General features: G+C 45.3%; 1 protein-coding gene across 1 annotated transcript in view; it reads right to left on the bottom strand.

Moving 5' to 3' along the window:
- LOC139386271 (zinc finger protein 804A-like) overlaps positions 1-14,455 on the bottom strand; it is a 157,489-nt gene extending 143,034 nt beyond the window's left edge. The window contains exon 1 of the mRNA XM_071131770.1: positions 14,345-14,455. Within this exon, the coding sequence (XP_070987871.1) occupies positions 14,345-14,455 (111 nt within the window). The remainder of the gene's footprint in view (positions 1-14,344) is intronic.
- Positions 14,456-27,657: the final 13,202 nt, after the last annotated feature.

Raw genomic sequence — 27,657 nt, 5'->3', positions numbered from 1 at the left:
TAGTACCACATGGTTCAGTTAAGACCAGAGACATACAGTACCAGAGACATACAGTACCAGAGATATACAGTACCAGAGACATACAGTACCAGAGACATATAGTACCAGAGACATATAGTACCAGAGACATATAGTACCAGAGACATACAGTACCAGAGACATACAGTACCAGAGACATACAGTACCACATGGTTCAGTTAAGACCAGAGACATATAGTACCAGAGACATACAGTACCAGAGACATATAGTACCAGAGACATATAGTCCCAGAGACATACAGTACCAGAGACATACAGTACCAGAGACATACAGTACCAGAGACATATAGTACCAGAGACATATAGTACCAGAGACATATAGTACCAGAGACATACAGTACCACATGGTTCAGCTAAGACCAGAGGCATATAGTACCAGATACATATAGTACCAGAGACATATAGTACCAGAGACATATAGTACCAGAGACATATAGTATCACATGGTTCAGCTAAGACCAGAGGCATATAGTACCAGAGACATACAGTAGCAGATGGTTCAGTTAAGACCAGAGACATATAGTACCAGAGACATATAGTACCAGAGACATAAAGTACCAGAGACATAAAGTACCAGAGACATATAGTACCAGAGACATATAGTACCAGAGACATATAGTACCAGAGACATATAGTACCAGAGACATATAGTACCACATGGTTCAGCTAAGACCAGAGGCATATAGTACCAGAGACATACAGTACCAGAGACATATAGTACCAGAGACATACAGTACCAGAGACATACAGTACCAGAGACATACAGTACCACATGGTTCAGTTAAGACCAGAGACATATAGTACCAGAGACATACAGTACCAGAGACATATAGTACCAGAGACATATAGTACCACATGGTTCAGCTAAGACCAGAGGCATATAGTACCAGAGACATACAGTACCAGAGACATATAGTACCAGAGACATACAGTACCAGAGACATACAGTACCAGAGACATACAGTACCACATGGTTCAGTTAAGACCAGAGACATATAGTACCAGAGACATACAGTACCAGAGACATATAGTACCAGAGACATATAGTACCACATGGTTCAGCTAAGACCAGAGGCATATAGTACCAGAGACATACAGTACCAGAGACATATAGTACCCGAGACATATAGTACCAGAGACATATAGTACCAGAGACATATAGTACCACATGTTTCAGCTAAGACCAGAGGCATATAGTACCAGAGACAAACAGTAGCAGAAGGTTAAGACCAGAGACATATAGTACCAGAGACATATAGTACCAGAGACATATAGTACCAGAGACATAAAGTACCAGAGACATAAAGTACCAGAGACATATAGTACCAGAGACATATAGTACCACATGGTTCAGTTAAGACCAGAGACATATAGTACCAGAGACATACAGTACCAGAGACATATAGTACCAGAGACATACAGTACCACATGGTTCAGTTAAGACCAGAGACATATAGTACCAGAGACATACATTACCAGAGACATATAGTACCAGAGACATATAGTACCACATGGTTCAGCTAAGACCAGAGGCATATAGTACCAGAAACATACAGTACCAGAGACATATAGTACCCGAGACATATAGTACCAGAGACATATAGTACCAGAGACATATAGTACCACATGTTTCAGCTAAGACCAGAGGCATATAGTACCAGAGACAAACAGTAGCAGAAGGTTAAGACCAGAGACATATAGTACCAGAGACATATAGTACCAGAGACATATAGTACCAGAGACATAAAGTACCAGAGACATACCTTAACAGAGACATATAGTACCAGAGACATATAGTACCAGAGACATATAGTACCAGAGACATATAGTACCACATGGTTCAGTTAAGACCAGAGACATATAGTACCAGAGACATACAATACCACACAATTCAGCTAAGACCAGAAACATATAGTACCAGAGACATACAGTCTAGAGGTATGTTTAGAGGTATGTCTAGAGGTATGTCTAGTGTCTAGAGGTATGTCTAGAGGTATGTATAGAGGTGTGTCTAGAGGTATGTCTAGAGGTATGTCTAGAGGTATGTATGTCTAGAGGTATGTCTAGAGGTATGTCTAGAGGTATGTCTAGAGGAATGTCTAGAGGTATGTCTAGAGGTATGTCTAGAGGTATGTATAGAGGTATGCATAGAGGTATGTCTGGAGGTATCTCTAGAGGTATGTCTAGAGGTATGTCTAGAGGTGTGTCTAGAGGTGTGTCTAGAGGTATGTCTAGAGGTATGTCTAGAGGTGTGTCTAGAGGTGTGTCTAGAGGTATGTCTAGAGGTATGTCTAGAGGTGTGTCTAGAGGTATGTCTAGAGGTATGTCTAGAGGTATGTCTAGAGGTATGTCTAGAGGTGTGTCTAGAGGTATGTCTAGAGGTGTGTCCATAGGTATGTCTAGTGTCTAGAGGTGTGTCTAGAGGTATGTCTAGAGGTATGTCTAGAGGTATGTCTAGAGGTATGTCTAGAGGTGTGTCTAGAGGTATGTCTAGCGTCTAGAGGTATGTCTAGAGGTATGTCTAGAGGTATGTCTAGAGGTATGTATGTCTAGAGGTATGTCTAGAGGTATGTCTAGAGGAATGTCTAGAGGTATGTCTAGTGTCTAGAGGTATGTCTAGAGGTATGTCTAGAGGTATGTATGTCTAGAGGTATGTCTAGAGTTATGTCTAGAGGAATGTCTAGAGGTATGTCTAGTGTCTAGAGGTATGTCTAGAGGTATGTATAGAGGTATGCATAGAGGTATGTCTGGAGGTATCTCTAGAGGTATGTCTAGAGGTATGTCTAGAGGTATGTCTAGAGGTATGTCTAGAGGTATATCTAGTGTCTAGAAGTTAGTCTAGAGGTATGTCTAGAGGTATGTCTAGTGTCTAGAGGTATGTCTAGTGTCTAGAGGTATGTATAGAGGTATGTCTATTGCCATCTTACATTTGGAGTTGGAGGGGGGCGGAAACAGATAATGATTTCAGAACGGTTCTTAAGAAAATAGTTTGTTGCGAAAGCTTGTGAAATCTGTCAAATTCTCTATTTACATTTTGACACAAAACACTGTCAGACTTTAAAATGCAAATTTTTTGGAACATAAAACAGATTAAAGCAATTAAACATCGTTAACACACTGCATCAGGGGGAGTATTTCTATGGAAGGGAGACTGTTATAATGATTTAAAGCCAAATTAGTTTCTATTCCCGACAACAACAGGTCAGTATATCACGCTCCTATTAAATGAACAATGCAGTAGTTCAGTATAATGAGTGTTGGAGAAATTAGAGTGGGAAGAGTATCCTCTCTCTCTCTCTCTGTCTCTCTCTCTCTCTCTCTCTCTCTCTCTCTGTCTCTCTCTCTCTCTCTCTCTCTCTCTCTCTCTCTCTCTCTCTCTCTCTCTCTCTCTCTCTCACTCTCTCTCTCTCTCTGTCTCTCTCTCTCTCTCTCTCTCTCTCTCTCTCTCTCTCTGTCTCTCTCTCTCTCTGTCTCTCTCTCTCTGTCTCTCTCTCTCTCTCTCTCTCTCTCTCTCTCTCTCTCTCTCTCTCTCTCTCTCTCTCTCTCTCTCTCTCTCTCTCTCTCTCTCTCTCTCTGTCTCTCTCTCTCTCTCTCTCTCTCTCTCTCTCTGTCTCTCTCTCTCTCTCTCTCTCTCTCTCTCGTAAAACCACTAGTTGAAAGGGCATCTGATCTGATGCTCTTCAGAATGACATCTATATAATGTAATGAGTTTTGAAGTTGGAAATGATTAAAGGGAAGAGAAGAGCTGTCTCTTTTGCTAAGCATCCGAGGATGGGTTTCTACTAAGCTAACATAGGGAATTGTTTTAAGATGGGTCATTTAGCTTTTTTCTTAAGAATTTTTCGGACCCCTGTGGGTATCAAAGAGGTATATAAAAAAATATATATTTGATGAAACATTGAATTTGACCCATAGAAACGCATTGAATATCAGATTCAAACATTGGAAAAACAGATGAAAATGCATCAAAACGAAGTATGTTTTGAAGTTAATGTCCTATATCTGAGACATAAACTCAGATGACATTTTTGAAATGTTTATATCAGTACACCTCTGAAGTGGAAATGCCATTTTCTTTTCCATTCATTTTGGTTAGATTCAGATGAGTTCCCGGAGAACACCATTGTGTGCGTGAGAGTCTCATTTGTCCGTAAAGGGGTCATATTAGTCTGTAGGCTAAACCATTCGGACACTAAAGACGTTTTCGTGACAAGACTTTCGGGATATCTCCTGGTCTGACTAACAGTGCTGTAGCTGTGTTACCTTCCACCGCAGATGAGGAAGGTCGACATCGGCCAATGCAGTGGATGAAGACCCAGCCCACGCAAAAAATACAGATGTCTTTAACTTTGACAGGTTTTGATGTTTAAAAAATATATATTTATGCTAATTAGAGATTCACAGGGGGAGCGGAGCGGACATCGAGCGGACATCGAATGCCCGGTGCAGTCAATAAACTGATTTTTCTGTCATTTATTTACTGTATTTCAACACTATGACACTGGAATAATACTTTGAAATTGTGGAAAAATATGATATTGCCGTTTTAGTGTAAAAGACCGCATGAAGTTTTGGCCTGCTTGGTGACACCACCAGGTGGAAAAATTATTTGGTAGACCAATAAAAATTATTTGGTAGACCAATAAAAATGCTTTGGTAGACCAATACAAATTATTTCTTGAGAAATTGCTCTTTGTTAAGAATAAACATTTGTTTCTTCTTTTATTTTTTACCATTTTAATTGAAAATAATTACAGTAAGGTACTTAATTGTTACCCAGAAATAATTTGATATTGAGGTCAAAAACGTCTGCATTTGGCCTTTAAACCACCCAATTGTTAGGCCATCTGATACAAGCCTTAGTCTAACTGTTCGGACTGAAATCTACTGCCTCTGATAACAGTTTGAGATCGTTCCAGTGTTACTGCTGTCTTCTGAACATCTCTCTAGGGAAGACATCCTCTGACGTTTCTCTGTACTTCACAGCCAGCCAATCACAGTTAACAACCAGCAACACAGTATAACACCCACACCATCAGGCCGACACAGCTTCAAACATATCTAGACGTAAGTTCAATTCCAAAAGCCACATTGACGACCACTCATTTACCCATGTAACAAAGGACCAGCTTCATGCAGCTGGAGATCCCGGATAGAAGGACAACTACAGCGGACTGAAAGCCTGTCTTTATTTATGTTTTACAATACACATTTAAGTTTTAATTTATTTATTTATTTATTTTTACATTTAACTCCAAAGACATAGCGATGAGCAGTGATTTAAAATATCACAACATCAGATTCTAAAGAGGTACTGTATCTGAAGTAGTAGACAGAACACCAGCAGACGGAACGTAGCCTCGGCTACTTGAACTTTCACTGAATCCTCTCATGTGTTACGTTTATCTAATGGTGATTATTCTGTGTCTCTGTACTGAGCCCTGCGATGCGTGTTGATGTACTGAGCGGGTGTAGCAGCAATCCAGCTCAGGCTCATGTAGAAAGTACCACTAATTACAGTCCCCTGGGACTCTCTGAGGGGCACTCCATTACCACCACGCAGCAGCATCAAGTCCGCTGTGGTATAACGATGACCACTGGAGCCCTTCTACCCTCCCTTTTTTCCTACCTCCATCCCTGGCTTCATCTCTCATCCCCCCCCCCCCCCTCTCTCTCTCTCTCTCTCTCTCTCTCTCTCTCTCTCTCTCTCTCTCACCCCCCCACCTCTCTCTCTCTCTCTCACTATCTCTTTCTCTCTACTCCCTCTCTCTCTCTCGCTCTCTCTCTCTCTCTCGCTCTCCTTATCTCTTTATAAAAGTAACTTTATTGGCATTGCCAAAGCAAGTTGAAAACAATAAACTAAAGTGAAATAAGCTCGCTCTCCCTCCTTATCTCTCTTTCAACTTCTCTCTCTCACTCTCTCTCTCTCTCTCTCTCTCTCTCTCTCTCTCTCCCTCTCTCTCCCTGTCTCTCCCTGTCTCTCTCTCCCTATCTCTCTCTCTCTATATATCTATATTTCTCACTCTCCCTCCCTATATTTTTCACTCTCCGTCATTATCTTTCCCTATCTCTCTCTCTCTCCCCATCTCTCTCTATCATTATATATATCTCTCTCTCTCTCCCTGTCTATCTCCCCCTATCTCTCTCTCTCTCCCCATCTCTCTCTATCATTATATCTCTCTATCTCCCTGTCTATCTCTCCCCATCTCTCTCTATCATTATATCTCTCTCTCTCTCTCTCCCTGTCTATCTCCCCCTATCTCTCTCTCTCTCCCCATCTCTCTCTATCATTATATCTCTCTCTCTCCCTGTCTATCTCTCCCCATCTCTCTCTATCATTATATCTCTCTCTCTCCCTGTCTATCTCCCCCTATCTCTCTCTCTCTCCCCATCTCTCTCTATCATTATATCTCTCTCTCTCTCTCTCCCTGTCTATCTCTCCCCATCTCTCTCTATCATTATATCTCTCTCTCTCTCTCTCTCCCTGTCTATCTCCCCCTATCTCTCTCTCTCTCCCCATCTCTCTCTATCATTATATCTCTCTCTCTCTCTCTCTCTCCCTGTCTATCTCCCCCTATCTCTCTCTCTCTCCCCATCTCTCTCTATCATTATATCTCTCTCTCTCTCTCTCCCTGTCTATCTCTCCCCATCTCTCTCTATCATTATATCTCTCTCTCTCCCTGTCTATCTCTCCCTATCTCTCTCTCTCTCCCCATCTCTCTCTATCATTATATATCTCTCTCTCTCTCCCTGTCTATCTCTCCCTATCTCTCGCTATCATATTCATATTCGCTATGCTTTATTTGCATGAAGGAGAAGGTCAGTGTTGCCAAAGCGAAGTGATGCACATACAAATATGAACACAACCTTGACAACAATAAGAATAGATTTAGCACTAATAATATATAACAGATAAAACAACAAAACACACTGTCTCCTAACACAGAGCTGTGCGACCACTAACACACTGTCTCCTAACACAGAGCTGTCCGACCACTAACACACTGTCTCCTAACACAGAGCTGTCCGACCACTAACACACTGTCTCCTAACACAGAGCTGTCCGACCACTAACACACTGTCTCCTAACACAGAGCTGTCCGACCACTAACACACTAACACACTGTCTCCTAACACAGAGCTGTCCGACCACTAACACACTGTCTCCTAACACAGAGCTGTCCCACCACTAACACACTGTCTCCTAACAGAGCTGTCCGACCACTGTCTCCTAACACAGAGCTGTCCGACCACTAACACACTGTCTCCTAACACAGAGCTGTCCGACCACTAACACACTGTCTCCTAACACAGAGCTGTCCGACCACTAACAAACTGTCTCCTAACACAGAGCTGTCCGACCACTAACACACTGTCTCCTAACACAGAGCTGTCCCACCACTAACACACTGTCTCCTAACACAGAGCTGTCCGACCACTAACACACTGTCTCCTAACACAGAGCTGTCCGACCACTAACACACTGTCTCCTAACACAGAGCTGTCCGACCACTAACACACTGTCTCCTAACACAGAGCTGTCCCACCACTAACACACTGTCTACTAACACAGAGCTGTCCGACCACTAACACACTGTCTCCTAACACAGAGCTGTCCGACCACTAACACACTGTCTCCTAACACAGAGCTGTCCGACCACTAACACACTGTCTCCTAACACAGAGCTGTCCCACCACTAACACACTGTCTCCTAACACAGAGCTGTGCGACCACTAACACACTGTCTCCTAACACAGAGCTGTGCGACCACTAACACACTGTCTCCTAACACAGAGCTGTCCCACCACTAACACACTGTCTCCTAACACAGAGCTGTCCCACCACTAACACACTGTCTCCTAACACAGAGCTGTCCACAGAGTCACCCACTGTGCGACCACTAACACACTGTCTCCTAAAACAGAGCTGTCCGACCACTAACACACTGTCTCCTAACACAGAGCTGTCCACAGAGTCACCCACTGTGCGACCACTAACACATTGTCTCCTAACACAGAGCTGTCCGACCACTAACACACTGTCTCCTAACACAGAACTGTCCGACCACTAACACACTGTCTCCTAACACAGAGCTGTCCACAGAGTCACCCACTGTCCAACCACTAACACACTGTCTCCTAACACAGAGCTGTCCACAGAGTCACCCACTGTGCGACCACTAACACACTGTCTCCTAACACAGAGCTGTCCGACCACTAACACACTGTCTCCTAACACAGAGCTGTCCGACCACTAACACACTGTCTCCTAACACAGAGCTGTCCGACCACTAACACACTGTCTCCTAACACAGAGCTGTCCACAGAGTCACCCACTGTCCAACCACTAACACACTGTCTCCTAACACAGAGCTGTCCACAGAGTCACCCACTGTGCGACCACTAAGACACTGTCTCCTAACACAGAGCTGTCCGACCACTAACACACTGTCTCCTAACACAGAGCTGTCCGACCACTAACACACTGTCTCCTAACACAGAGCTGTCCGACCACTAACACACTGTCTCCTAACACAGAGCTGTCCGACCACTAACACACTGTCTCCTAACACAGAGCTGTCCGACCACTAACAAACTGTCTCCTAACACAGAGCTGTCCGACCACTAACACACTGTCTCCTAACACAGAGCTGTCCCACCACTAACACACTGTCTCCTAACACAGAGCTGTCCGACCACTAACACACTGTCTCCTAACACAGAGCTGTCCGACCACTAACACACTGTCTCCTAACACAGAGCTGTCCGACCACTAACACACTGTCTCCTAACACAGAGCTGTCCGACCACTAACACACTGTCTCCTAACACAGAGCTGTCCCACCACTAACACACTGTCTACTAACACAGAGCTGTCCGACCACTAACACACTGTCTCCTAACACAGAGCTGTCCGACCACTAACACACTGTCTCCTAACACAGAGCTGTCCGACCACTAACACACTGTCTCCTAACACAGAGCTGTCCCACCACTAACACACTGTCTCCTAACACAGAGCTGTGCGACCACTAACACACTGTCTCCTAACACAGAGCTGTGCGACCACTAACACACTGTCTCCTAACACAGAGCTGTCCCACCACTAACACACTGTCTCCTAACACAGAGCTGTCCCACCACTAACACACTGTCTCCTAACACAGAGCTGTCCGACCACTAACACACTGTCTCCTAACACAGAGCTGTCCGACCACTAACACGCTGTCTCCTAACACAGAGCTGTCCACAGAGTCACCCACTGTGCGACCACTAACACACTGTCTCCTAAAACAGAGCTGTCCGACCACTAACACACTGTCTCCTAACACAGAGCTGTCCACAGAGTCACCCACTGTGTGACCACTAACACACTGTCTCCTAACACAGAGCTGTCCGACCACTAACACACTGTCTCCTAACACAGAACTGTCCGACCACTAACACACTGTCTCCTAACACAGAGCTGTCCACAGAGTCACCCACTGTCCAACCACTAACACACTGTCTCCTAACACAGAGCTGTCCACAGAGTCACCCACTGTGCGACCACTAACACACTGACTCCTAACACAGAGCTGTCCACAGAGTCACCCACTGTCCAACCACTAACACACTGTCTCCTAAAACAGAGCTGTCCGACCACTAACACACTGTCTCCTAACACAGAGCTGTCCGACCACTAACACACTGTCTCCTAACACAGAGCTGTCCGACCACTAACACACTGTCTCCTAACACAGAGCTGTCCGACCACTAACACACTGTCTCCTAACACAGAGCTGTCCACAGAGTCACCCACTGTCCAACCACTAACACACTGTCTCCTAACACAGAGCTGTCCACAGAGTCACCCACTGTGCGACCACTAACACACTGTCTCCTAACACAGAGCTGTCCACAGAGTCACCCACTGTCCAACCACTAACACACTGTCTCCTAACACAGAGCTGTCCGACCACTAACACACTGTCTCCTAACACAGAGCTGTCCGACCACTAACACACTGTCTCCTAACACAGAGCTGTCCGACCACTAACACACTGTCTCCTAACACAGAGCTGTCCGACCACTAACACACTGTCTCCTAACACAGAGCTGTCCACAGAGTCACCCACTGTGCGACCACTAACACACTGTCTCCTAAAACAGAGCTGTCCGACCACTAACACACTGTCTCCTAACACAGAGCTGTCCACAGAGTCACCCACTGTGCGACCACTAACACACTGTCTCCTAACACAGAGCTGTCCGACCACTAACACACTGTCTCCTAACACAGAACTGTCCGACCACTAACACACTGTCTCCTAACACAGAGCTGTCCACAGAGTCACCCACTGTCCAACCACTAACACACTGTCTCCTAACACAGAGCTGTCCACAGAGTCACCCACTGTGCGACCACTAACACACTGTCTCCTAACACAGAGCTGTCCACAGAGTCACCCACTGTCCAACCACTAACACACTGTCTCCTAACACAGAGCTGTCCGACCACTAACACACTGTCTCCTAACACAGAGCTGTCCGACCACTAACACACTGTCTCCTAACACAGAGCTGTCCGACCACTAACACACTGTCTCCTAACACAGAGCTGTCCGACCACTAACACACTGTCTCCTAACACAGAGCTGTCCGACCACTAACACACTGTCTCCTAACACAGAGCTGTCCACAGAGTCACCCACTGTCCAACCACTAACACACTGTCTCCTAACACAGAGCTGTCCACAGAGTCACCCACTGTGCGACCACTAACACACTGTCTCCTAACACAGAGCTGTCCACAGAGTCACCCACTGTCCAACCACTAACACACTGTCTCCTAACACAGAGCTGTCCGACCACTAACACACTGTCTCCTAACACAGAGCTGTCCGACCACTAACACACTGTCTCCTAACACAGAGCTGTCCGACCACTAACACACTGTCTCCTAACACAGAGCTGTCCGACCACTAACACACTGTCTCCTAACACAGAGCTGTCCGACCACTAACACACTGTCTCCTAACACAGAGCTGTCCGACCACTAACACACTGTCTCCTAACACAGAGCTGTCCGACCACTAACACACTGTCTCCTAACACAGAGCTGTCCGACCACTAACACACTGTCTCCTAACACAGAGCTGTCCGACCACTAACACACTGTCTCCTAACACAGAGCTGTCCACAGAGTCACCCACCATTGTGCGACCAAAAACAACATATAGACTGAGACATCTCTCTCCCCCTCTTTTGAATCCAAACTCTTTCTGGAAATGAGGACTTTTGTGTTGCAGGTAGGTGTCTTTCCGATGAGATGTGTGTCTAGATCACCACATAGAAGCCCAGAGCCCAGACACTGAACATGTAGTGTAGTATCTCTAACGGAATATTCTGAAATCCTTTTCCTATTTGACAGAGAGAGTTTTGAAGAAGCATTTACGTTTAAATTACACATATGTTCTGACTGGTTTTCAATAATTCATTTATTTTTATTTTATTTGAATCCGTATTTGTTTAGCCTTTTTTGTTTTGTTTACCGGGTTGATCTGACTAGTCCTTTCGTCTATAACGCCTTCTAATTTGTTTTGTTTACTGGTTTGTTTACCTCCCCCAAAAAAATGGTTTACTAGTTTGTTTACCTCCTATTTTTTTTTGTTTACTGGTTTGTTTACCTCCTATTTTTTTTTGTTTACTGGTTTGTTTACCTCCTATTTTTTTTTGTTTACTGGTTTGTTTACCTCCTAATTTTCTGCCATGTTTCATTGCGGCGAGTTTATTAGAGGATATACAATCAGACAATCAGTCGTTTGAACCATTTGTGAACACATCGTGGATTGTCCATGTTTCAAATCGACATTCATAATGCTATGTAGAACGGACAAAGAGCACAACGCCACAATGTCCTAGCTGTGTATACTTATTATATTATGTAATTATTATTATATTATTATTAGTAGTAGTTATATTTAAAAATGTTTCTTTGGGATGTGTTTGACAGTGGATTGCTTGATCTGTGGGACAATCTGTCATCATTGTGTGTGTTATCATGTGTTGTAGCAGGTTTTAAGAGATCAAATAAATAGACAATATGTTAATATTTATGATATATGTGTATATTTAATTAGGTTATTCTCTATCATCAGTCTCTAGGCTACATACGAATACATCGGTAGTTGACCATGTCGACTGTAGTACATGGCTGTTTTACTCCAGTAGTTTAGAGTAGATTGGAGCCACCTCTGTCTGTCCCATCTCTCCGTCCCCTCTCTCTGTCTCATCTCTGTCTCTCTCTCTATCTCTCTGTCTCTCTCTGTCACATCTCTCTCTCTCTGTCTCTCTGTCTCTCTGTCTCTCTGTCTCTCTCTCTCTCTCTCTCTCTCTCTCTCTCTCTCTCTCTCTCTCTCTCTCTCTCTCTCTCTCTCTCTCTCTCTCTCTCTCTCTCTCAGTGTATTTACAGTGGCTGTGTGTGGTGCTGGCAGGACGGGACATCCCCCATCACCCCCGTCCTCTGCTCCCGGCCTCTAAGTAATTCTAGATTAAATGACATCAGGTCTCCCCCGCAGTGAGAGATGGAGTGAAACGATAACCCTGAGGGGTGGAAGCTAGATGGAGCCTGGGTAATGGCCCAGAGCACCCAGCCCTGGCCACAGAGAAGGAGAGGTTGCTGCTACAGCTTCCTTCTCAGTGCCCTGACACGCGCTGCTATTCTGTTAAACACAATGTGGGAGACAGAGAACTCATAGAGTGGGAATAGAGCACTTCAATATTTCATGTCCAATAATTTCTGATTGGTTAAAAGAGAGCGTTGTTGGCTTTCAGGAAAGCTCTGTTCTCCTCGACTGACAAAGAGTAGAGAGAGAGAGTTTTTTTTTAGTTTAGGGAGAGCATGAACAATTTAATCAGCAGCATATTCACATGCTTTGAAAAGCCAAGGCGCTTCCTCTTTTAAGGAAGTCTTAATTCTTTCATGTAAATTAGATTAGTGTGTGTAGTGAGTAATCCGGGTAGCAGCACTGATAATATCTGGTGTGGGCGATGATCTCTATGACAAACAATGGAGAGATCATACTTTTTGTTTACATAATTAATAGCTCTAAAAAATCTCTCCAAGCAGAAATCTCTAGACGTATTTCTCCTCTCCCCTAATTTCCCCACTGTGTTGCCCCAGATTCCGAGTTCTGATTGTGGAATTTGGAATGTGTATTCTAGAATGCACGTTTCTGGTTGGGCAAACAGAAGGATTAATTTACATCACAACTAAACCCCTAGCTACAGTAAAAGGACGATTAAGGACTCAATCCTATGACATCACTTATGACTGCGTGTTTAGAGATTAGCGGCGTGCTCGCCATCCATCTGGTAGGAATTTAGACACGGTCACTGGTCAGAACACGTCCTTCTGTGACACGTTCACCGTTCTGTTCTTGTTCTTGTTCTGTCAGGCAGTCAGGATGGAACGTTGGAACTGAAATGAACTCCGTGGGTCTGTGACACGTTCACCGTTCTGTTCTCTATGTCGACCCGGAACATTTGAACACAATGAACTCTCTCTGTGTTGTAGCACAACAGCTTACCGAATCCACCAGGCTAGTGTTTCTACATTTACATACTTTTACTCAAAATTTATTTCAGGGGAGAAACAAGAGGTAGAGGAAAGAGTCCAATGCCCTTGTGAAAACAGAGTAAGATGGAGAGTCATGCTGGACACAACAGAGTAAGATGGAGAGTCATGCTGGACACAACAGAGTAAGATGGAGAGTCATGCTGGACACAACAGAGTAAGATGGAGAGTCATGCTGGACACAACAGAGTAAGATGGAGAGTCATGCTGGACACAACAGAGTAAGATGGAGAGTCATGCTGGACACAACAGAGTAAGATGGAGAGTCATGCTGGACACAACAGAGTAAGATGGAGAGTCATGCTGGACACAACAGAGTAAGATGGAGAGTCATGCTGGACACAACAGAGTAAGATGGAGAGTCATGCTGGACACAACAGAGTAAGATGGAGAGTCATGCTGGACACAACAGAGTAAGATGGAGAGTCATGCTGGACACAACAGAGTAAGATGGAGAGTCATGCTGGACACAACAGAGTAAGATGGAGAGTCATGCTGGACACAACAGAGTAAGATAGAGAGTCATGTTTGACGTCTTACTCTTTGCTTCCGAGTCAAACTAAGTTCTGGAGGGCTTCGGTCCCACCCATCATAGCAGAGGACACGAGCACGACGTACTCACAAAACACAACGAGAAAGTAATAAACAAAAACAACGTTTTTTTTAAAAAAAGTCGTTAGTTCTTACCAAGTTCTTGTTGCCATTCTTGCTGAGGGGTCCGCGGAAAACTCCCTTGATGTTCCTGAAGTGGCCGTTGCTGAGGTGAGTAGAGCTGATGACAATGTAGTAGCAAGCCATGAGGCACAGAGCTTCCACTGAGCGCAACAGACAAACAGTCAAGAGTCACGAGAAGACAACGAAGAAGTTGTACAGAGTGTGAGATCTAGAGAACCTGTAGCCAAGTCGTTTTTTTAAACAGTGCCGTTCCCTGCGCTGACAAGTCAGATGTCTAGAGGATTCTAACGTCTCGGATCTAATAGACCCGAACAGAACTCCTGTGGACAGACCTGCTACGTGCCGTCGGTGTCCGCCACTGCTCTGATCAAAACCCTGCGGTCAGTCCTTCAGTCAGGGGTTGAGAGAGGGCTTCCTCGTGTCAGTGAAGAGAAGACTCCTGGATTATCACTGGAGCAGAAGCATAGTCCGTCAGTCTGTCTCTCTGAGCCACTTCAGTCAGTCAGTCAGTCTGTCTCTCTGAGCCACTTCAGTCACTCTGTCTCTCTGAGCCACTTCACAGTCAGTCAGTCTGTCTCTCTGAGCCACTTCAGTCAGTCTGTCTCTCTGAGCCACTTCAGAGTCAGTCTGTCTCTCTGAGCCACTTCAGAGTCAGTCTGTCTCTCTGAGTCACTTCAGTCACTCTGTCTCTCTGAGCCACTTCAGTCACTCTGTCTCTCTGAGCCACTTCAGTCACTCTGTCTCTCTGAGTCACTTCAGTCAGTCAGTCTGTCTCTCTGAGCCACTTCATAGTCACTCTGTCTCTCTGAGCCACTTCAGTCACTCTGTCTCTCTGAGCCACTTCAGTCACTCTGTCTCTCTGAGCCACTTCAGTCACTCTGTCTCTCTGAGCCACTTCAGAGTCACTCTGTCTCTCTGAGCCACTTCAGTCACTCTGTCTCTCTGAGCCACTTCAGTCACTCTGTCTCTCTGAGCCACTTCAGAGTCAGTCTGTCTCTCTGAGCCACTTCAGAACTGTGTTGCTGCGTGGGCTTTGTTTCCTTCTTCCTCTTTCAGGTTCCCAGCAGCAGTTTTCCTCGTTCCTTTCCTTCTCCTCTTGCACGGAGCTCAGGCAGTCGCAGCAGAGGAACAGAAACACAACAAGCTGCTCGGTACTTCAGTCGGTAGATCCGTAGCCCTGGTCCAGCCTCTGCTTCCCTCACTCCACTGAACCCGTCTTCAGGGGGCTCCCGCTTTCTCTCTGAGTCTCTGTCTGAGTGCTGGCTGGAGGTAGAGGAGATGCTGCACGGTCGTGGCAGCTGTGGCGGTAGAGGCTTGCCGTAGTGACAGAAACAGGCATGGTGCTGTAGTGTTTTCTGTTTTCCGGTCCAGTGCAGTGAGCCAATGGAAGAGAGCCACTGGTCTGATGGCGAGGATAGGGCTGGAGAAGTGCATCTGTCACACACCGCCTGCTCTCCCGCCTCCCTCTCTCTCTCTCTCCCTCTATCTCCCTCTCCCTCTCTCTCTCTCTCTCTCTCTCTCTCTCTCTCTAGAGCCACTGAGTCAGCCCCCTGCTCCCCAGCCAACCAGGATTCAGCAGCATCTCTCTCTCTCTCTCTCTCTCGCTCTCTCTCTCTCTCTCACACACGCACACGCACATGCACACACACACACACACACACACGCACACGCACACACACACAAATACACACACACACGCACGCACACACACACACACACGCACACACACTCTCTCTCTGTTGCCCCCCCTCTCTCTCTGTCACCCTCCCCCTCCCTCTCTCTCTGTCACCATCCCTCCCCCTCCCTCTCTGTCACCCTCCCTCCCCCTCCCTCTCTATCTGTCGCCCTCCCCCCTTTCTCTGTCGCCCTCCCCCCTCTCTCTGTCGCCCCCCTCTCTCTCTGTCGCCCCCCCTCCCTCTCTCTCTGTCGCCCTCCCCCCCTCTCTCTGTCACCCCCCTCTCTCTCTGTCGCCCTCCCCCCTCCCTCTCTCTCTGTCGCCCCCCCCTCCCTCTCTCTCTGTCGCCCTCCCCCCCTCTCTCTGTCACCCCCCTCTCTCTCTGTCGCCCTCCCCCCTCCCTCTCTCTCTGTCACCCTCCCTCCCCCTCCCTCTCTCTCTGTCACCCCCCCTCTCTCTCTGTCGCCCCCCCCCCCCTCTCTCTCTCTGTCGCCCCCCTCCATCTCTCTCTCTGTCGCCCTCCCCCCTCTCTCTGTCGCCCCCCTCTCTCTCTGTCGCCTCCCTCTCTCTCTGTCACCCTCCCTCCCCCTCCCTCTCTCTCTGTCGCCCTCCCCCCCTCTCTCTCTGTCGCCTCCCTCTCTCTCTGTCACCCTCCCTCCCCCTCCCTCTCTCTCTGTCGCCCTCCCCCCCTCTCTCTCTGTCGCCTCCCTCTCTCTCTGTCACCCTCCCTCCCCCTCCCTCTCTCTCTGTCGCCCTCCCACCCTCTCTCTCTGTCGCCCTCCCCGCCTCTCTCTCTGTCGCCCCCCCTCCCTCTCTCTCTGTCGCCCTCCCCCTCTCTCTGTTGCCCCCCTCTCTCTCTGTCACCCTCCCCCCTCCCTCTCTCTCTGTCACCCTCCCTCCCTCCCCCTCCCTCTCTGTCTGTCGCCCTCCCCCTCTCTCTGTCGCCCCCCTCTCTCTCTGTCGCCCTCCCTCCCCCCTCTCTCTCTGTCGCCCTCCCTCCCTCCCTCTCTCTCTGTCGCCCTCCCTCCCTCCCTCTCTTTCTGTCGCCCTCCCTCCCTCTCTCTCTGTCGCCCTCCCTCCCTCCCTCTCTCTCTGTCGCCCACCCTCCCTCGCTCTCTGTCGCCCCTCCTCCCTCTCTCTCTATCACCTCCCTCTCTCTCTGTCACCCTCCCTCCCTCTCTCTCTGTCGCCCTCCCTCCCTCCCTCTCTCTCTGTCGCCCCCCCCTCTCTGTCACCCTCCCTCCCTCTCTCTCTGTCGCCCTCCCTCCCTCCCGCTCTGTCGCCCTCCCTCCCTCCCGCTCTGTCGCCCTCCCTCCCTCCCTCTCTCTCTGTCGCCCCTCCTCTCTCACTGTCGCCCTCCCTCCCTCCCTCCCTCTCTCTCTGTCGCCCCCCCTGTCTCTCTGTCGCCCTCCCTCCCTCTCTCGCTGTCGCCCTCCCTCCCTCCCTCTTTCTCTGTCGCCCTCCCTCCCTCTCTCTCTGTCGCCCTCCATCCCCCCTCCCTCTCTCTCTGTCGCCCCCCCCCTCTCTGTCACCCTCCCTCCTTCTCCCTCCTCCCTCATCCCCCCTCTCTCTCTCTGTCACCCTCCCTCCTTCTCCCTCCTCCCTCATCCCCCCCTCTCTCTCTGTCACCCACCCTCTTCCCTCCTCCCTCCTCCCCCCTCCCCCCTCCCTCCTCCCTCCTCCCTCTTCCCTCCTCCCTCCTCCCCCCTCCCTCCTCCCTCCTCCCTCTCTCTCTGTCCTCCTCCCTTTTCCTTTCTCTCTCATCTGGCTGTAAGAAGCTGAGACAGGGGGAAAGGCAGGACTAATGCTGCTAGATGAGAATACAGCACATGTCAGGTCCTCTCTCATCCATCTCGTAATATGTTCATCTGTTTAAAATACATTTGTGTGCTGAAAATAGTGAGCGTAGCTTAAGCTCTGTATGCCGACGCCGATGTTTGTGGCTTTAGCTGAGTGTGGACCCGCGGCACTGGGTAGAAAAAAAATAAAATTGTAATTCTCCGATGAATTTCTGTTCCCTTTCAACAAACGAAGGATATTATATCACACCGTGTCTGTTTAGAGGAAGATCAGACAGTCACTACCATCTCTCACGAGGTAATGTAGATCACAGTACAACACAGCATATTCAAATCATCGACTGGGATGATGAAAAAGTCATGCAAGAGAGAGAGAGAGAGAAAAAAAAAGTAAAAATCTGAATGAATGAGAAATGAATCCATTGAGCTATTTTAAGATAATCTCACACTGACACGCAGCGCAGTCTGAAATGAATTGTGCGAGGTCTGAGACTTATTCTCATATGACTTGTTTACCCAGAAGGAAGAGTTTTATATAGGCTTGATATGGCCAATTAGAGTGGCTAGGAGTGAGAGGCTTGATATGGCCAATTAGAGTGGCTAGGAGTGAGAGGCTTGATATGGCCAATTAGAGTGGCTAGGAGTGAGAGGCTTGATTTGGTCATTTAGAGTGGCTAGGAGTGAGAGGCTTGATATGGCCAATTAGAGTGGCTAGGAGTGAGAGGCTTGATATGGCCAATTAGAGTGGCTAGGAGTGAAAGGCTTGATTTGGTCAATTAGAATAGCTTGGAGTGAGAGGCTTGATTTGGTCAATTAGAATGGCTAGTAGTGAGAGGCTTGATTTGGTCAATTAGAATGGCTTGGAGTGAGAGGCTTGATTTGGTCAATTAGAATGGCTAGGAGTGAGAGGCTTGATTTGGTCAATTAGAGTGGCTAGGAGTGAGAGGCTTGATTTGGTCCATTAGAGTGGCTAGGAGTGAGAGGCTTGATTTGGTCCATTAGATTGGCTAGGAGTGAGAGGCTTGATTTGGTCAATTAGAGTGGCTAGGAGTGAGAGGCTTGATTTGGTCAATTAGAATGGCTAGGAGTGAGAGGCTTGATTTGGTCCATTAGAATGGCTAGGAGTGAGAGGCTTGATTTGGTCTATTAGAATGGCTAGGAGTGAGAGGCTTGATTTGGTCTAGCAGAACAGCACAGCCAAGAGTGGAGCTGTGCCTCACATTTAAAAACAACCAATAAAGCCTTGTAACTAAGCAACACAATTTGTACATAAGGTGTGAGAAGCCAGCTGGGAAAGGCATGAACAAAGTACATTTACTGTTATGTGAAGTGAAGTGTGAAGAGAAAATAACATATGGAAATGCAACAAGATATCACTGTTGTGCAATGTAACAGCGAAGTGTGTGTCCGTGGACAATAGCTTGTAAACAAAGGCATTGCTATGGCAGGTTCCCCATGTTGAATTCCACCTCTACATGTTGCCAAGTGTCTCATTGTATAGGTCCTAGAATGGATCCCTGAGGAATACTTCATCTGAGTACCGTAGTAAACAATCAATACGAGGAGGGGTGGCAGGGTAGACTAGTGGTTAGAGTGGAGGGGCGGCAGGGTAGCCTAGTGGTTAGAGTGTTGGACTAGTAACCGGAAGGTTGCAAGTTCAAATCCCCGAGCTGACAAGGTACAAATCTGTAGTTCTACCCCTGAACAGGCAGTTAACCCACCATCATTGAAAATAAGAATTTGTGCTTAACTGACTTGCCTGGTTAAAATAAAAAATTGCCTTTTGATTTGGGACCCATGTAGGTATAAAAAAAAATGTATATATATTTTTTTAATGATTTGATGAAACATTAAATTTGTCCTTTAATGCTTTTGCCCATAGAAGCACATTGAAAAACACATTTGAACAAAAACAGACCTTAAAAAAGTTTTTGAAAAATAATAGACCCGCGTCATGTTTGGTCACATTATTCGTGCCACGTTTCACCTCCTATTCACTTTGTGCCATTTTTACAGCCTGGTATTAGATTACTTTCAGATGACTCCCCTGCATTTTTGCGCATCGCAGAGCAGAACAACCGACACCTTTGTGTTCGTGAAAGTCTCCCCCCCCCCTTTTCGATATTGGTGACACATTAGGTTGTCTAGACAGTCAGTATTGTAAGAATTCCTCTTCGAAATGAGGACATCTGCCCACAGAGTTCAGATGACGAGTATAACGTTTGTGGTTGATGAGCAGAACAAGCTATTGTCCACCAACATTTGACATCTGACTGATATGTCCTGATATCACCTCCTGTCGAAAGTCTGAGATGTATCATCATCATCATCATATCATCATCATCATGTATCATCATCATATCATCATCATCATGTATCATCATCATCATCATGTATCATCATCATCATCATCATCATCATCATCATCATCATATATCATCATCATCATGTATTATCACCATCATCATAATCAGCATCATCATGAATCATCATCATCATCATCATGTATCATCATCATCACCATCATCATCATCATGTATCATCATCACCATCATCATCATGTATCATCATCATCATGTATCATCATCATCATCATGTATCATCATCACCATCATCATCATGTATCATCATCATCATGTATCATCATCATCATCATGTATCATCATCATCATGTATCATCATCATCATCATGTAACATCGTCATCATCATGTATCATCATCATCATCATCATCATCATCATCATCGTCATCATCATCATCATCATCATCATCATGTATCATCATCATCATGTATCATCATCATCATCATCATCATGTATCATCATGATCATCATGATCATCATCATGTATCATCATCATCGTTATCATCATCATCATGTATCATCATCATCATCATCATCATGTATCATCATGATCATCATGATCATGATCATCGTCATCATCATCATCATCATGTATCATCATCATGTATATTCATCATCATCATTTTTTATTTTATTTTTTATTTCAACTTGATTTAACCAGGTAGGCTAGTTGAGAACAGGTTCTCATTTACAACTGCAACCTGGCCAAGATAAAGCATAGCAGTGTGAACAGACAACACAGAGTTACACATGGAGTAAACAATTAACAAGTCAATAACACAGTAGAAAAAAAAGAAAGTCTATATACAGTTTGTGCAAAAGGCATGAGGAGGTAGGCAATAAACAGGCCATAGGAGCGAATAATTACAATTTAGCAGGTTAACACTGGAGGGATAAATGATCCGATGAACATGTGCAGGTAGAGTTACTGGTGTGCAAAAGAGCAGAAAAGTAAATAAATAAAAACAGTATGGGGATGAGGTAGGTAGATTGGGTGGGCTATTTACCGATAGACTATGTACAGCTGCAGCGATCGGTTAGCTGCTCAGATAGCAGATGTTTGAAGTTGGTGAGGGAAATAAAAGTCTCCAACTTCAGCAATTTTTGCAGTTCGTTCCAGTCACAGGCAGCAGAGAACTGGAACGAAAGGCGGCCAAATGAGGTTTTGGCTTTAGGGATGATCGGTGAGATACACCTGCTGGAGCGCGTGCTACGGATGGGTGTTGCCATCGTGACCAGTGAACTGAGATAAGGCGTAGATTTACCTAGCATAGACTTGTAGATGACCTGGAGCCAGTGGGTCTGATGACGAATATGTAGCGAGGGCCAGCCGACTAGAGCATACAGGTCGCAGTGGTGGGTGGTATAAGGTGCTTTAGTAACAAAACGGATGGCACTGTGATAAACTGCATCCAGTTTGCTGAGTAGATTATTGGAAGCTATTTTGTAGATGACATCAACAAGTCAAGGATCGGTAGGATAGTCAGTTTTACTAGGGTAAGTTTGGCGGCGTGAGTGAAACAGGCTTTGTTGCGAAATAGAAAGCCGACTCTAGATTCGATTTTGGATTGGAGATGTTTGATATGAGTCTGGAAGGAGAGTTTTCAGTCTAGCCAGACACCTAGGTACTTATAGATGTCCACATATTCTAGGTCGGAACCGTCCAGGGTGGTGATCCTAGTCGGGCGTGCGGGTGCAGGCAGCGAATGGTTGAAAAGCATGCATTTGGTTTTGCTAGCGTTTAAGAACAGTTGGAGGCCACGGAAGGAGTGTTGTATGGCATTGCAGCTCGTTTGGAGGTTAGATAGCACAGTGTCCAAGGAAGGGCCAGAAGTATACAGAATGGTGTCGTCTGCATAGAGGTCGATCAGGGAATCGCCCGCAGCAAGAGCAACATCATTGATATATACAGAGAAAAGAGTCGGCCCGAGGATTGAACCCTGTGGCACCCCCATAGAGACTGCCAGAGGACCGGACAACATGCCCTCCGATTTGACACACTGACCTCTGTCTGCAAAGTAGTTGGTGAACCAGCCAAGGCAGTTATTAGAAAAACCGAGGCTACTGAGTCTGGTGATTGAAGAATATGGTGATTGACAGAGATGAAAGCCTTGGCCAGGTCGATGAAGACGGCTGCACAGAACTGTCTTTTATCGATGGCGGTTATGATATCGTTTAGTACCTTGAGCGTGGCTGAGGTGCACCCGTGACAGGCTCGGAAACCAGATTGCACAGCGGAGAAGGTACGGTGGGATTCGAGATGGTTAGTGATCTGTTTGTTGACTTGGCTTTCAAAGACCTTAGATAGGCAGGGCAGGATGGATATAGGTCTGTAAAAGTTTGGGTCAGGGGTGTCTCCCCCTTTGAAGAGGGGGATGACCGCGGCAGCTTTCCAATCCTTGGGGATCTCAGATGATACGAAGGAGAGGTTGAACAGGCTGGTAATAGGGGTTGCGACAATGGTGGCGGACAGTTTCAGAAATAGAGGTTCCAAATTGTTAAGTCCAGCTGATTTATATGGGTCCAGGTTTTGCAGCTATTTCAGAACATGTGCTATCTGGATTTTGGTAAAGGAGAAGCTGGGGAGGCTTGGGCGAGTAGCTGCGGGGGGGGGGGGGGGGGGGGGGGGGGGGGCGAGTAGCTGTTGGCCGAGGTTGGAGTAGCCAGGAGGAAGGCATGGCCAGCCGTTGAGAAATGCTTGCGAAGTTTTCAATTATCATGGATTTATCAGTGGTGACCATGTTACCTAGCCTCAGTGCAGTGGGCGGCTGGGAGGTGCTCTTGTTCTCCATGGACTTTACAGTGTCCCAAAACGTTTTGGAGATAGAGCTACAGGATGCAAATTTCTGCTTGAAAAAGCTTTCCTTACTGACTGGATGTATTGGTTCCTGACTTCCCTGAAAAGTTGCATATCGCGGGGACTATTCGATGCTATTGCAGTCCGCCACAGGATGTTTTTGTGCTGGGCAGTCAGGTCTGGAGTGAACCAAGGGCTATATCTGTTCTTAGTTCTGTATTATCATCATCATCATCATGTATTATCATCACCATCATCATGTATCATCGCCGTCATCATCATCATCATCATCATGTATTATCATCATCATGTATCATCGTCATCATCCCCTATTCACAGGACTACATTTAGCCCCTATTCATAGGACTACATTTAGCCCCTATGCATGTACCACTACATTTAGCCCCTATTCATAGGACCACATTTAGCCCCTATTCATGTACCACTACATTTAGCCCCTATTCATAGGACTACATTTAGCCCCTGTTCATAGGACTACATTTAGCCCCTATTCATAGGACAACATTTAGCCCTTATTCATAGGACTACATTTAGCCCCTATTCATGTACCACTACATTTAGCCATATTCATAGGACTACATTTAGCCCTTATGCATAGGACTACATTTAGCCCCTATTCATAGGACTACATTTAGCCCCTATGCATGTACCACTACATTTAGCCCCTGTTCATAGGACTACATTTAGCCCCTATTCATAGGACAACATTTAGCCCTTATTCATAGGACTACATTTAGCCCCTATTCACAGGACTACATTTAGCCCTTATTCATAGGACTACATTTAGCCCCTATTCATGTACCACTACATTTAGCCCTTATTCATAGGACTACATTTAGCCCTTATTCATAGGACTACATTTAGCCCCTATTCATAGGACTACATTTAGCCCCTATTCATAGGACTACATTTAGCCCATATTCATGTACCACTACATTTAGCCCATATTCATAGGACTACATTTAGCCCCTATTCATGTACCACTGCATTTAGCCCTTATTCATAGGACTACATTTAGCCCCTATTCATAGGACTACATTTAGCCCTTATTAATGTACCACTGCATTTAGCCCATATTCATAGGACTACATTTAGCCCCTATTCATGTACCACTACATTTAGCCCCTATTCATAGGACTACATTTAGCCCCTATTCACAGGACTACATTTAGCCCCTATTCATAGGACTACATTTAGCCCCTATACATGTACCACTATATTTTGCCCCTATTCATGTACCACTATATTTAGCCCCTATTCATGTACCACTACATTTAGCCCCTATTCATGTACCACTACATTTAGCCCTTATTCATAGGACTACATTTAGCCCTTATTCATAGGACTACATTTAGCCCCTATTCATAGGACTACATTTAGCCCCTATTCATAGGACTACATTTAGCCCTTATTCATAGGACTACATTTAGCCCTTATTCATAGGACTGCATTTAGCCCCTATTCACAGGACTACATTTAGCCCCTATTCATAGGACTACATTTAGCCCTTATTCATAGGACTACATTTAGCCCCTATTCATGTACCACTACATTTAGCCCCTTTTCATGTACCACTACATTTAGCCCTTATTCATAGGACTACATTTGCAGGGATAAGTCAGGATCCTTGAAGACAGTCATTTTATTGTTTGCCAGAACCAAAATAAATATAGGTCTTCATGTGTATCAAATCTGTAGGCGATAGTAGCTTAAATAAAGGATAAATATAGCATAAGTGTTCATGCTTTGTTATGATCTGTGATTGAAATAGGCTGGGGAGGTTTTTGATTCTGTTTAGGCCATATGTTATGAGTAAGAATGAAACTGCATTGAAACTAAAAGCCCGATTCAATGCGATTCCCCCCTCCTAAGAAATGAAAGATGTATTTATCTGTTAAATTGTTAGGTCTATGAATAGACCCATTGAACTTCTATAGACCTACTGTACCACTTCTATAGACTTTCGACTTCTATAGACCTACTATACCGCTTCTATAGCTCTGCTGTACCAATTCTATAGACCTACTGTACCGCATCTAGAGACCTACTGTACCACTTCTATAGACCTACTGTACCACTTCTATAGACCTACTGTACCACTTCTATAGACCTACCACTTCTATAGACCTACCACTTCTATAGACCTACCACTTTTATAGATCTACTGTACTACTTCTATAGACCTACTGCACCGCTTCTATAGACCTACTGTACCACTTCTATAGACCTACCACTTCTATAGACCTACCACTTCTATAGACCTACCGCTTCTATAGACCTACCGCTTCTATAGACCTACCACTTCTATAGACCTACCACTTCCATAGACCTAATGTACCGCTTCTATAGACCCACAGTACCACTTCTATAGACCTACCGCTTCTATAGACCTACTGTACCACTTCTATAGACCTACTGTACCACTTCTATAGACCTACCACTGCTATAGACCTACTGTACCACTTATATAGACCTACCACTGCTATAGACCTACTGTACCACTTCTATAGAACTACCACTGCTATAGACCTACTGTACCACTTCTATAGACCTACTGTACCACTTCTATAGACCTACTGTACCACTTCTATAGACCTACTGTACCACTTCTATAGACCTACTGTACCACTTCTATAGACCTACCACTGCTATAGACCCACTGTACCACTTCTATAGACCTACCACTTCTATAGACCTACTGTACCACTTCTATAGACCTACTTTACTGCTTCTATAGACCTACTGTACCACTTCTATTGACCTACTGTACCACTTATATAGACCTACCACTGCTATAGACCTACTGTACCACTTCTATAGACCTACCACTTCTATAGACCTACCATACCACTTCTATAGACCTACTTTACCACTTCTATAGACCTATCGCTTCTATAGACCTACTGTACTGCTTCTATAGACCTACCACTTCTATAGACCTACCACTTCTATAGACCTACCGCTTCTATAGACCTACCACTTCTATAGACCTACCTCTTCTATAGACCTACTGTACCACTTCTATAGACCTATCACTTTTATAGACCTACCACTTCTACAGACCTACCACTTCTATAGACCTTACCACTTCTACAGACCTACCACTTCTACAGACCTACCACTTCTATAGACCTACTGTACCACTTCTATAGACCTACCACTTCTATACACCTACCACTTCTATAGACCTTACCACTTCTACAGAACTACCACTTCTATAGACCTACTGTACCATTTCTACAGACCTACAACTTCTATAGACCTACCACTTCTACAGACCTACCACTTCTATAGACCTACCACTTCTACAGACCTACCACTTCTCTAGACCTACCACTTCTATAGACCTTTCCACTTCTACAGACCTACCACTTCTACAGACCTACCACTTTTATAGACCTACTGTACCACTTCTATAGACCTACCACTTCTATACACCAGCACTTCTATAGACCTACTGTACCACTACTACAGACCTACCACTTCTATAGACCTACCACTTCTATAGACCTTACCACTTCTATAGACCTACCACTTCTATCTTCTTGGTCTTTTGCTGTAAACACAGCCTTCCACTAATATTCTCATTTAAAACCATCAGATATTCCTTGGGATAATTCAACAGTCTTTTTTTTTTTTAAATGCAATGTTTTGATAGGTCGTGTACCTTGAACGTTGAGGCTGAGCAAGACCTTCGATGGGTGAGTAGAGTTTATCATTGTTGTTGCCCAGATCGCTTTATATAATCTGGACTGTTGTTTTCTTTTCCTCACAATTTATAAGTCAACAAGGGGTTGCCTCTCCCCGTTCTCCCCGTTCTCTATAACAAGGGTTATATCCTCAGGTACCCCTTCAATTCACGCCCTGCTTTGAAACATAGCACATCAAGCCCTCCACAGAAATTGATAGCATGTAGCCTAAGGAGGGCTTGGTGACAGTCAATGTATCTGTCAAACAGGTATCATATTTCTGAATAGGGCTCCAACAAAGCCCTTGAGTGTCCTATATTGATTTCATTTTTAAGAAGAAAGAAAAAGGCCTATATCTACTGTCTACACATTCATGTTGGCTGGCTGCAAATCATCTAGCCAAAAATATTGTTTTATAGAAGTTTATAGTCTCGTTTTAGCTGAATTAGATGAAGCTGCTGATGAAATATATATAAAAAGCCTGATGTACACATAGACGTCGCGTAGACGTTTCGAAGGGGTTCATGGTAAGATGTTAAAAAAATAACAAACTTTATAACAACTATAATTTAACTACTTTTTTTTTTTTTTCAACCTTTTATTTAACCAGGTAGGCCAGTTGAGAACACCTTTATTTAACCAGGTAGGCTAGTTGAGAACACCTTTATTTAACCAGGTAGGCTAGTTGAGAACACCTTTATTTAACCAGGTAGGCTAGTTGAGAACACCTTTATTTAACCAGGTAGGCTAGTTGAGAACACCTTTATTTAACCAGGTAGGCTAGTTGAGAACACCTTTATTTAACCAGGTAGGCTAGTTGAGAACAAGTTCTCATTTACAACTGCGACCTGGCCAAGATAAAGCAAAAGCAGTTTGACACAAACAACAACACAGAGTTACACATGGAATAAACAAACAACAACACAGAGTTACACATGGAATAAACAAACAACAACACAGAGTTACACATGGAATAAACAA

The sequence above is a fragment of the Oncorhynchus clarkii genome, chromosome 3 (genome assembly GCF_045791955.1).
Source record: "Oncorhynchus clarkii lewisi isolate Uvic-CL-2024 chromosome 3, UVic_Ocla_1.0, whole genome shotgun sequence".
In the NCBI taxonomy this organism is placed as follows: Eukaryota; Metazoa; Chordata; class Actinopteri; order Salmoniformes; family Salmonidae; genus Oncorhynchus; species Oncorhynchus clarkii.
Note: the sequence above shows the minus strand (reverse complement) of the source record. Positions and strands in the feature narration are given on the sequence as shown.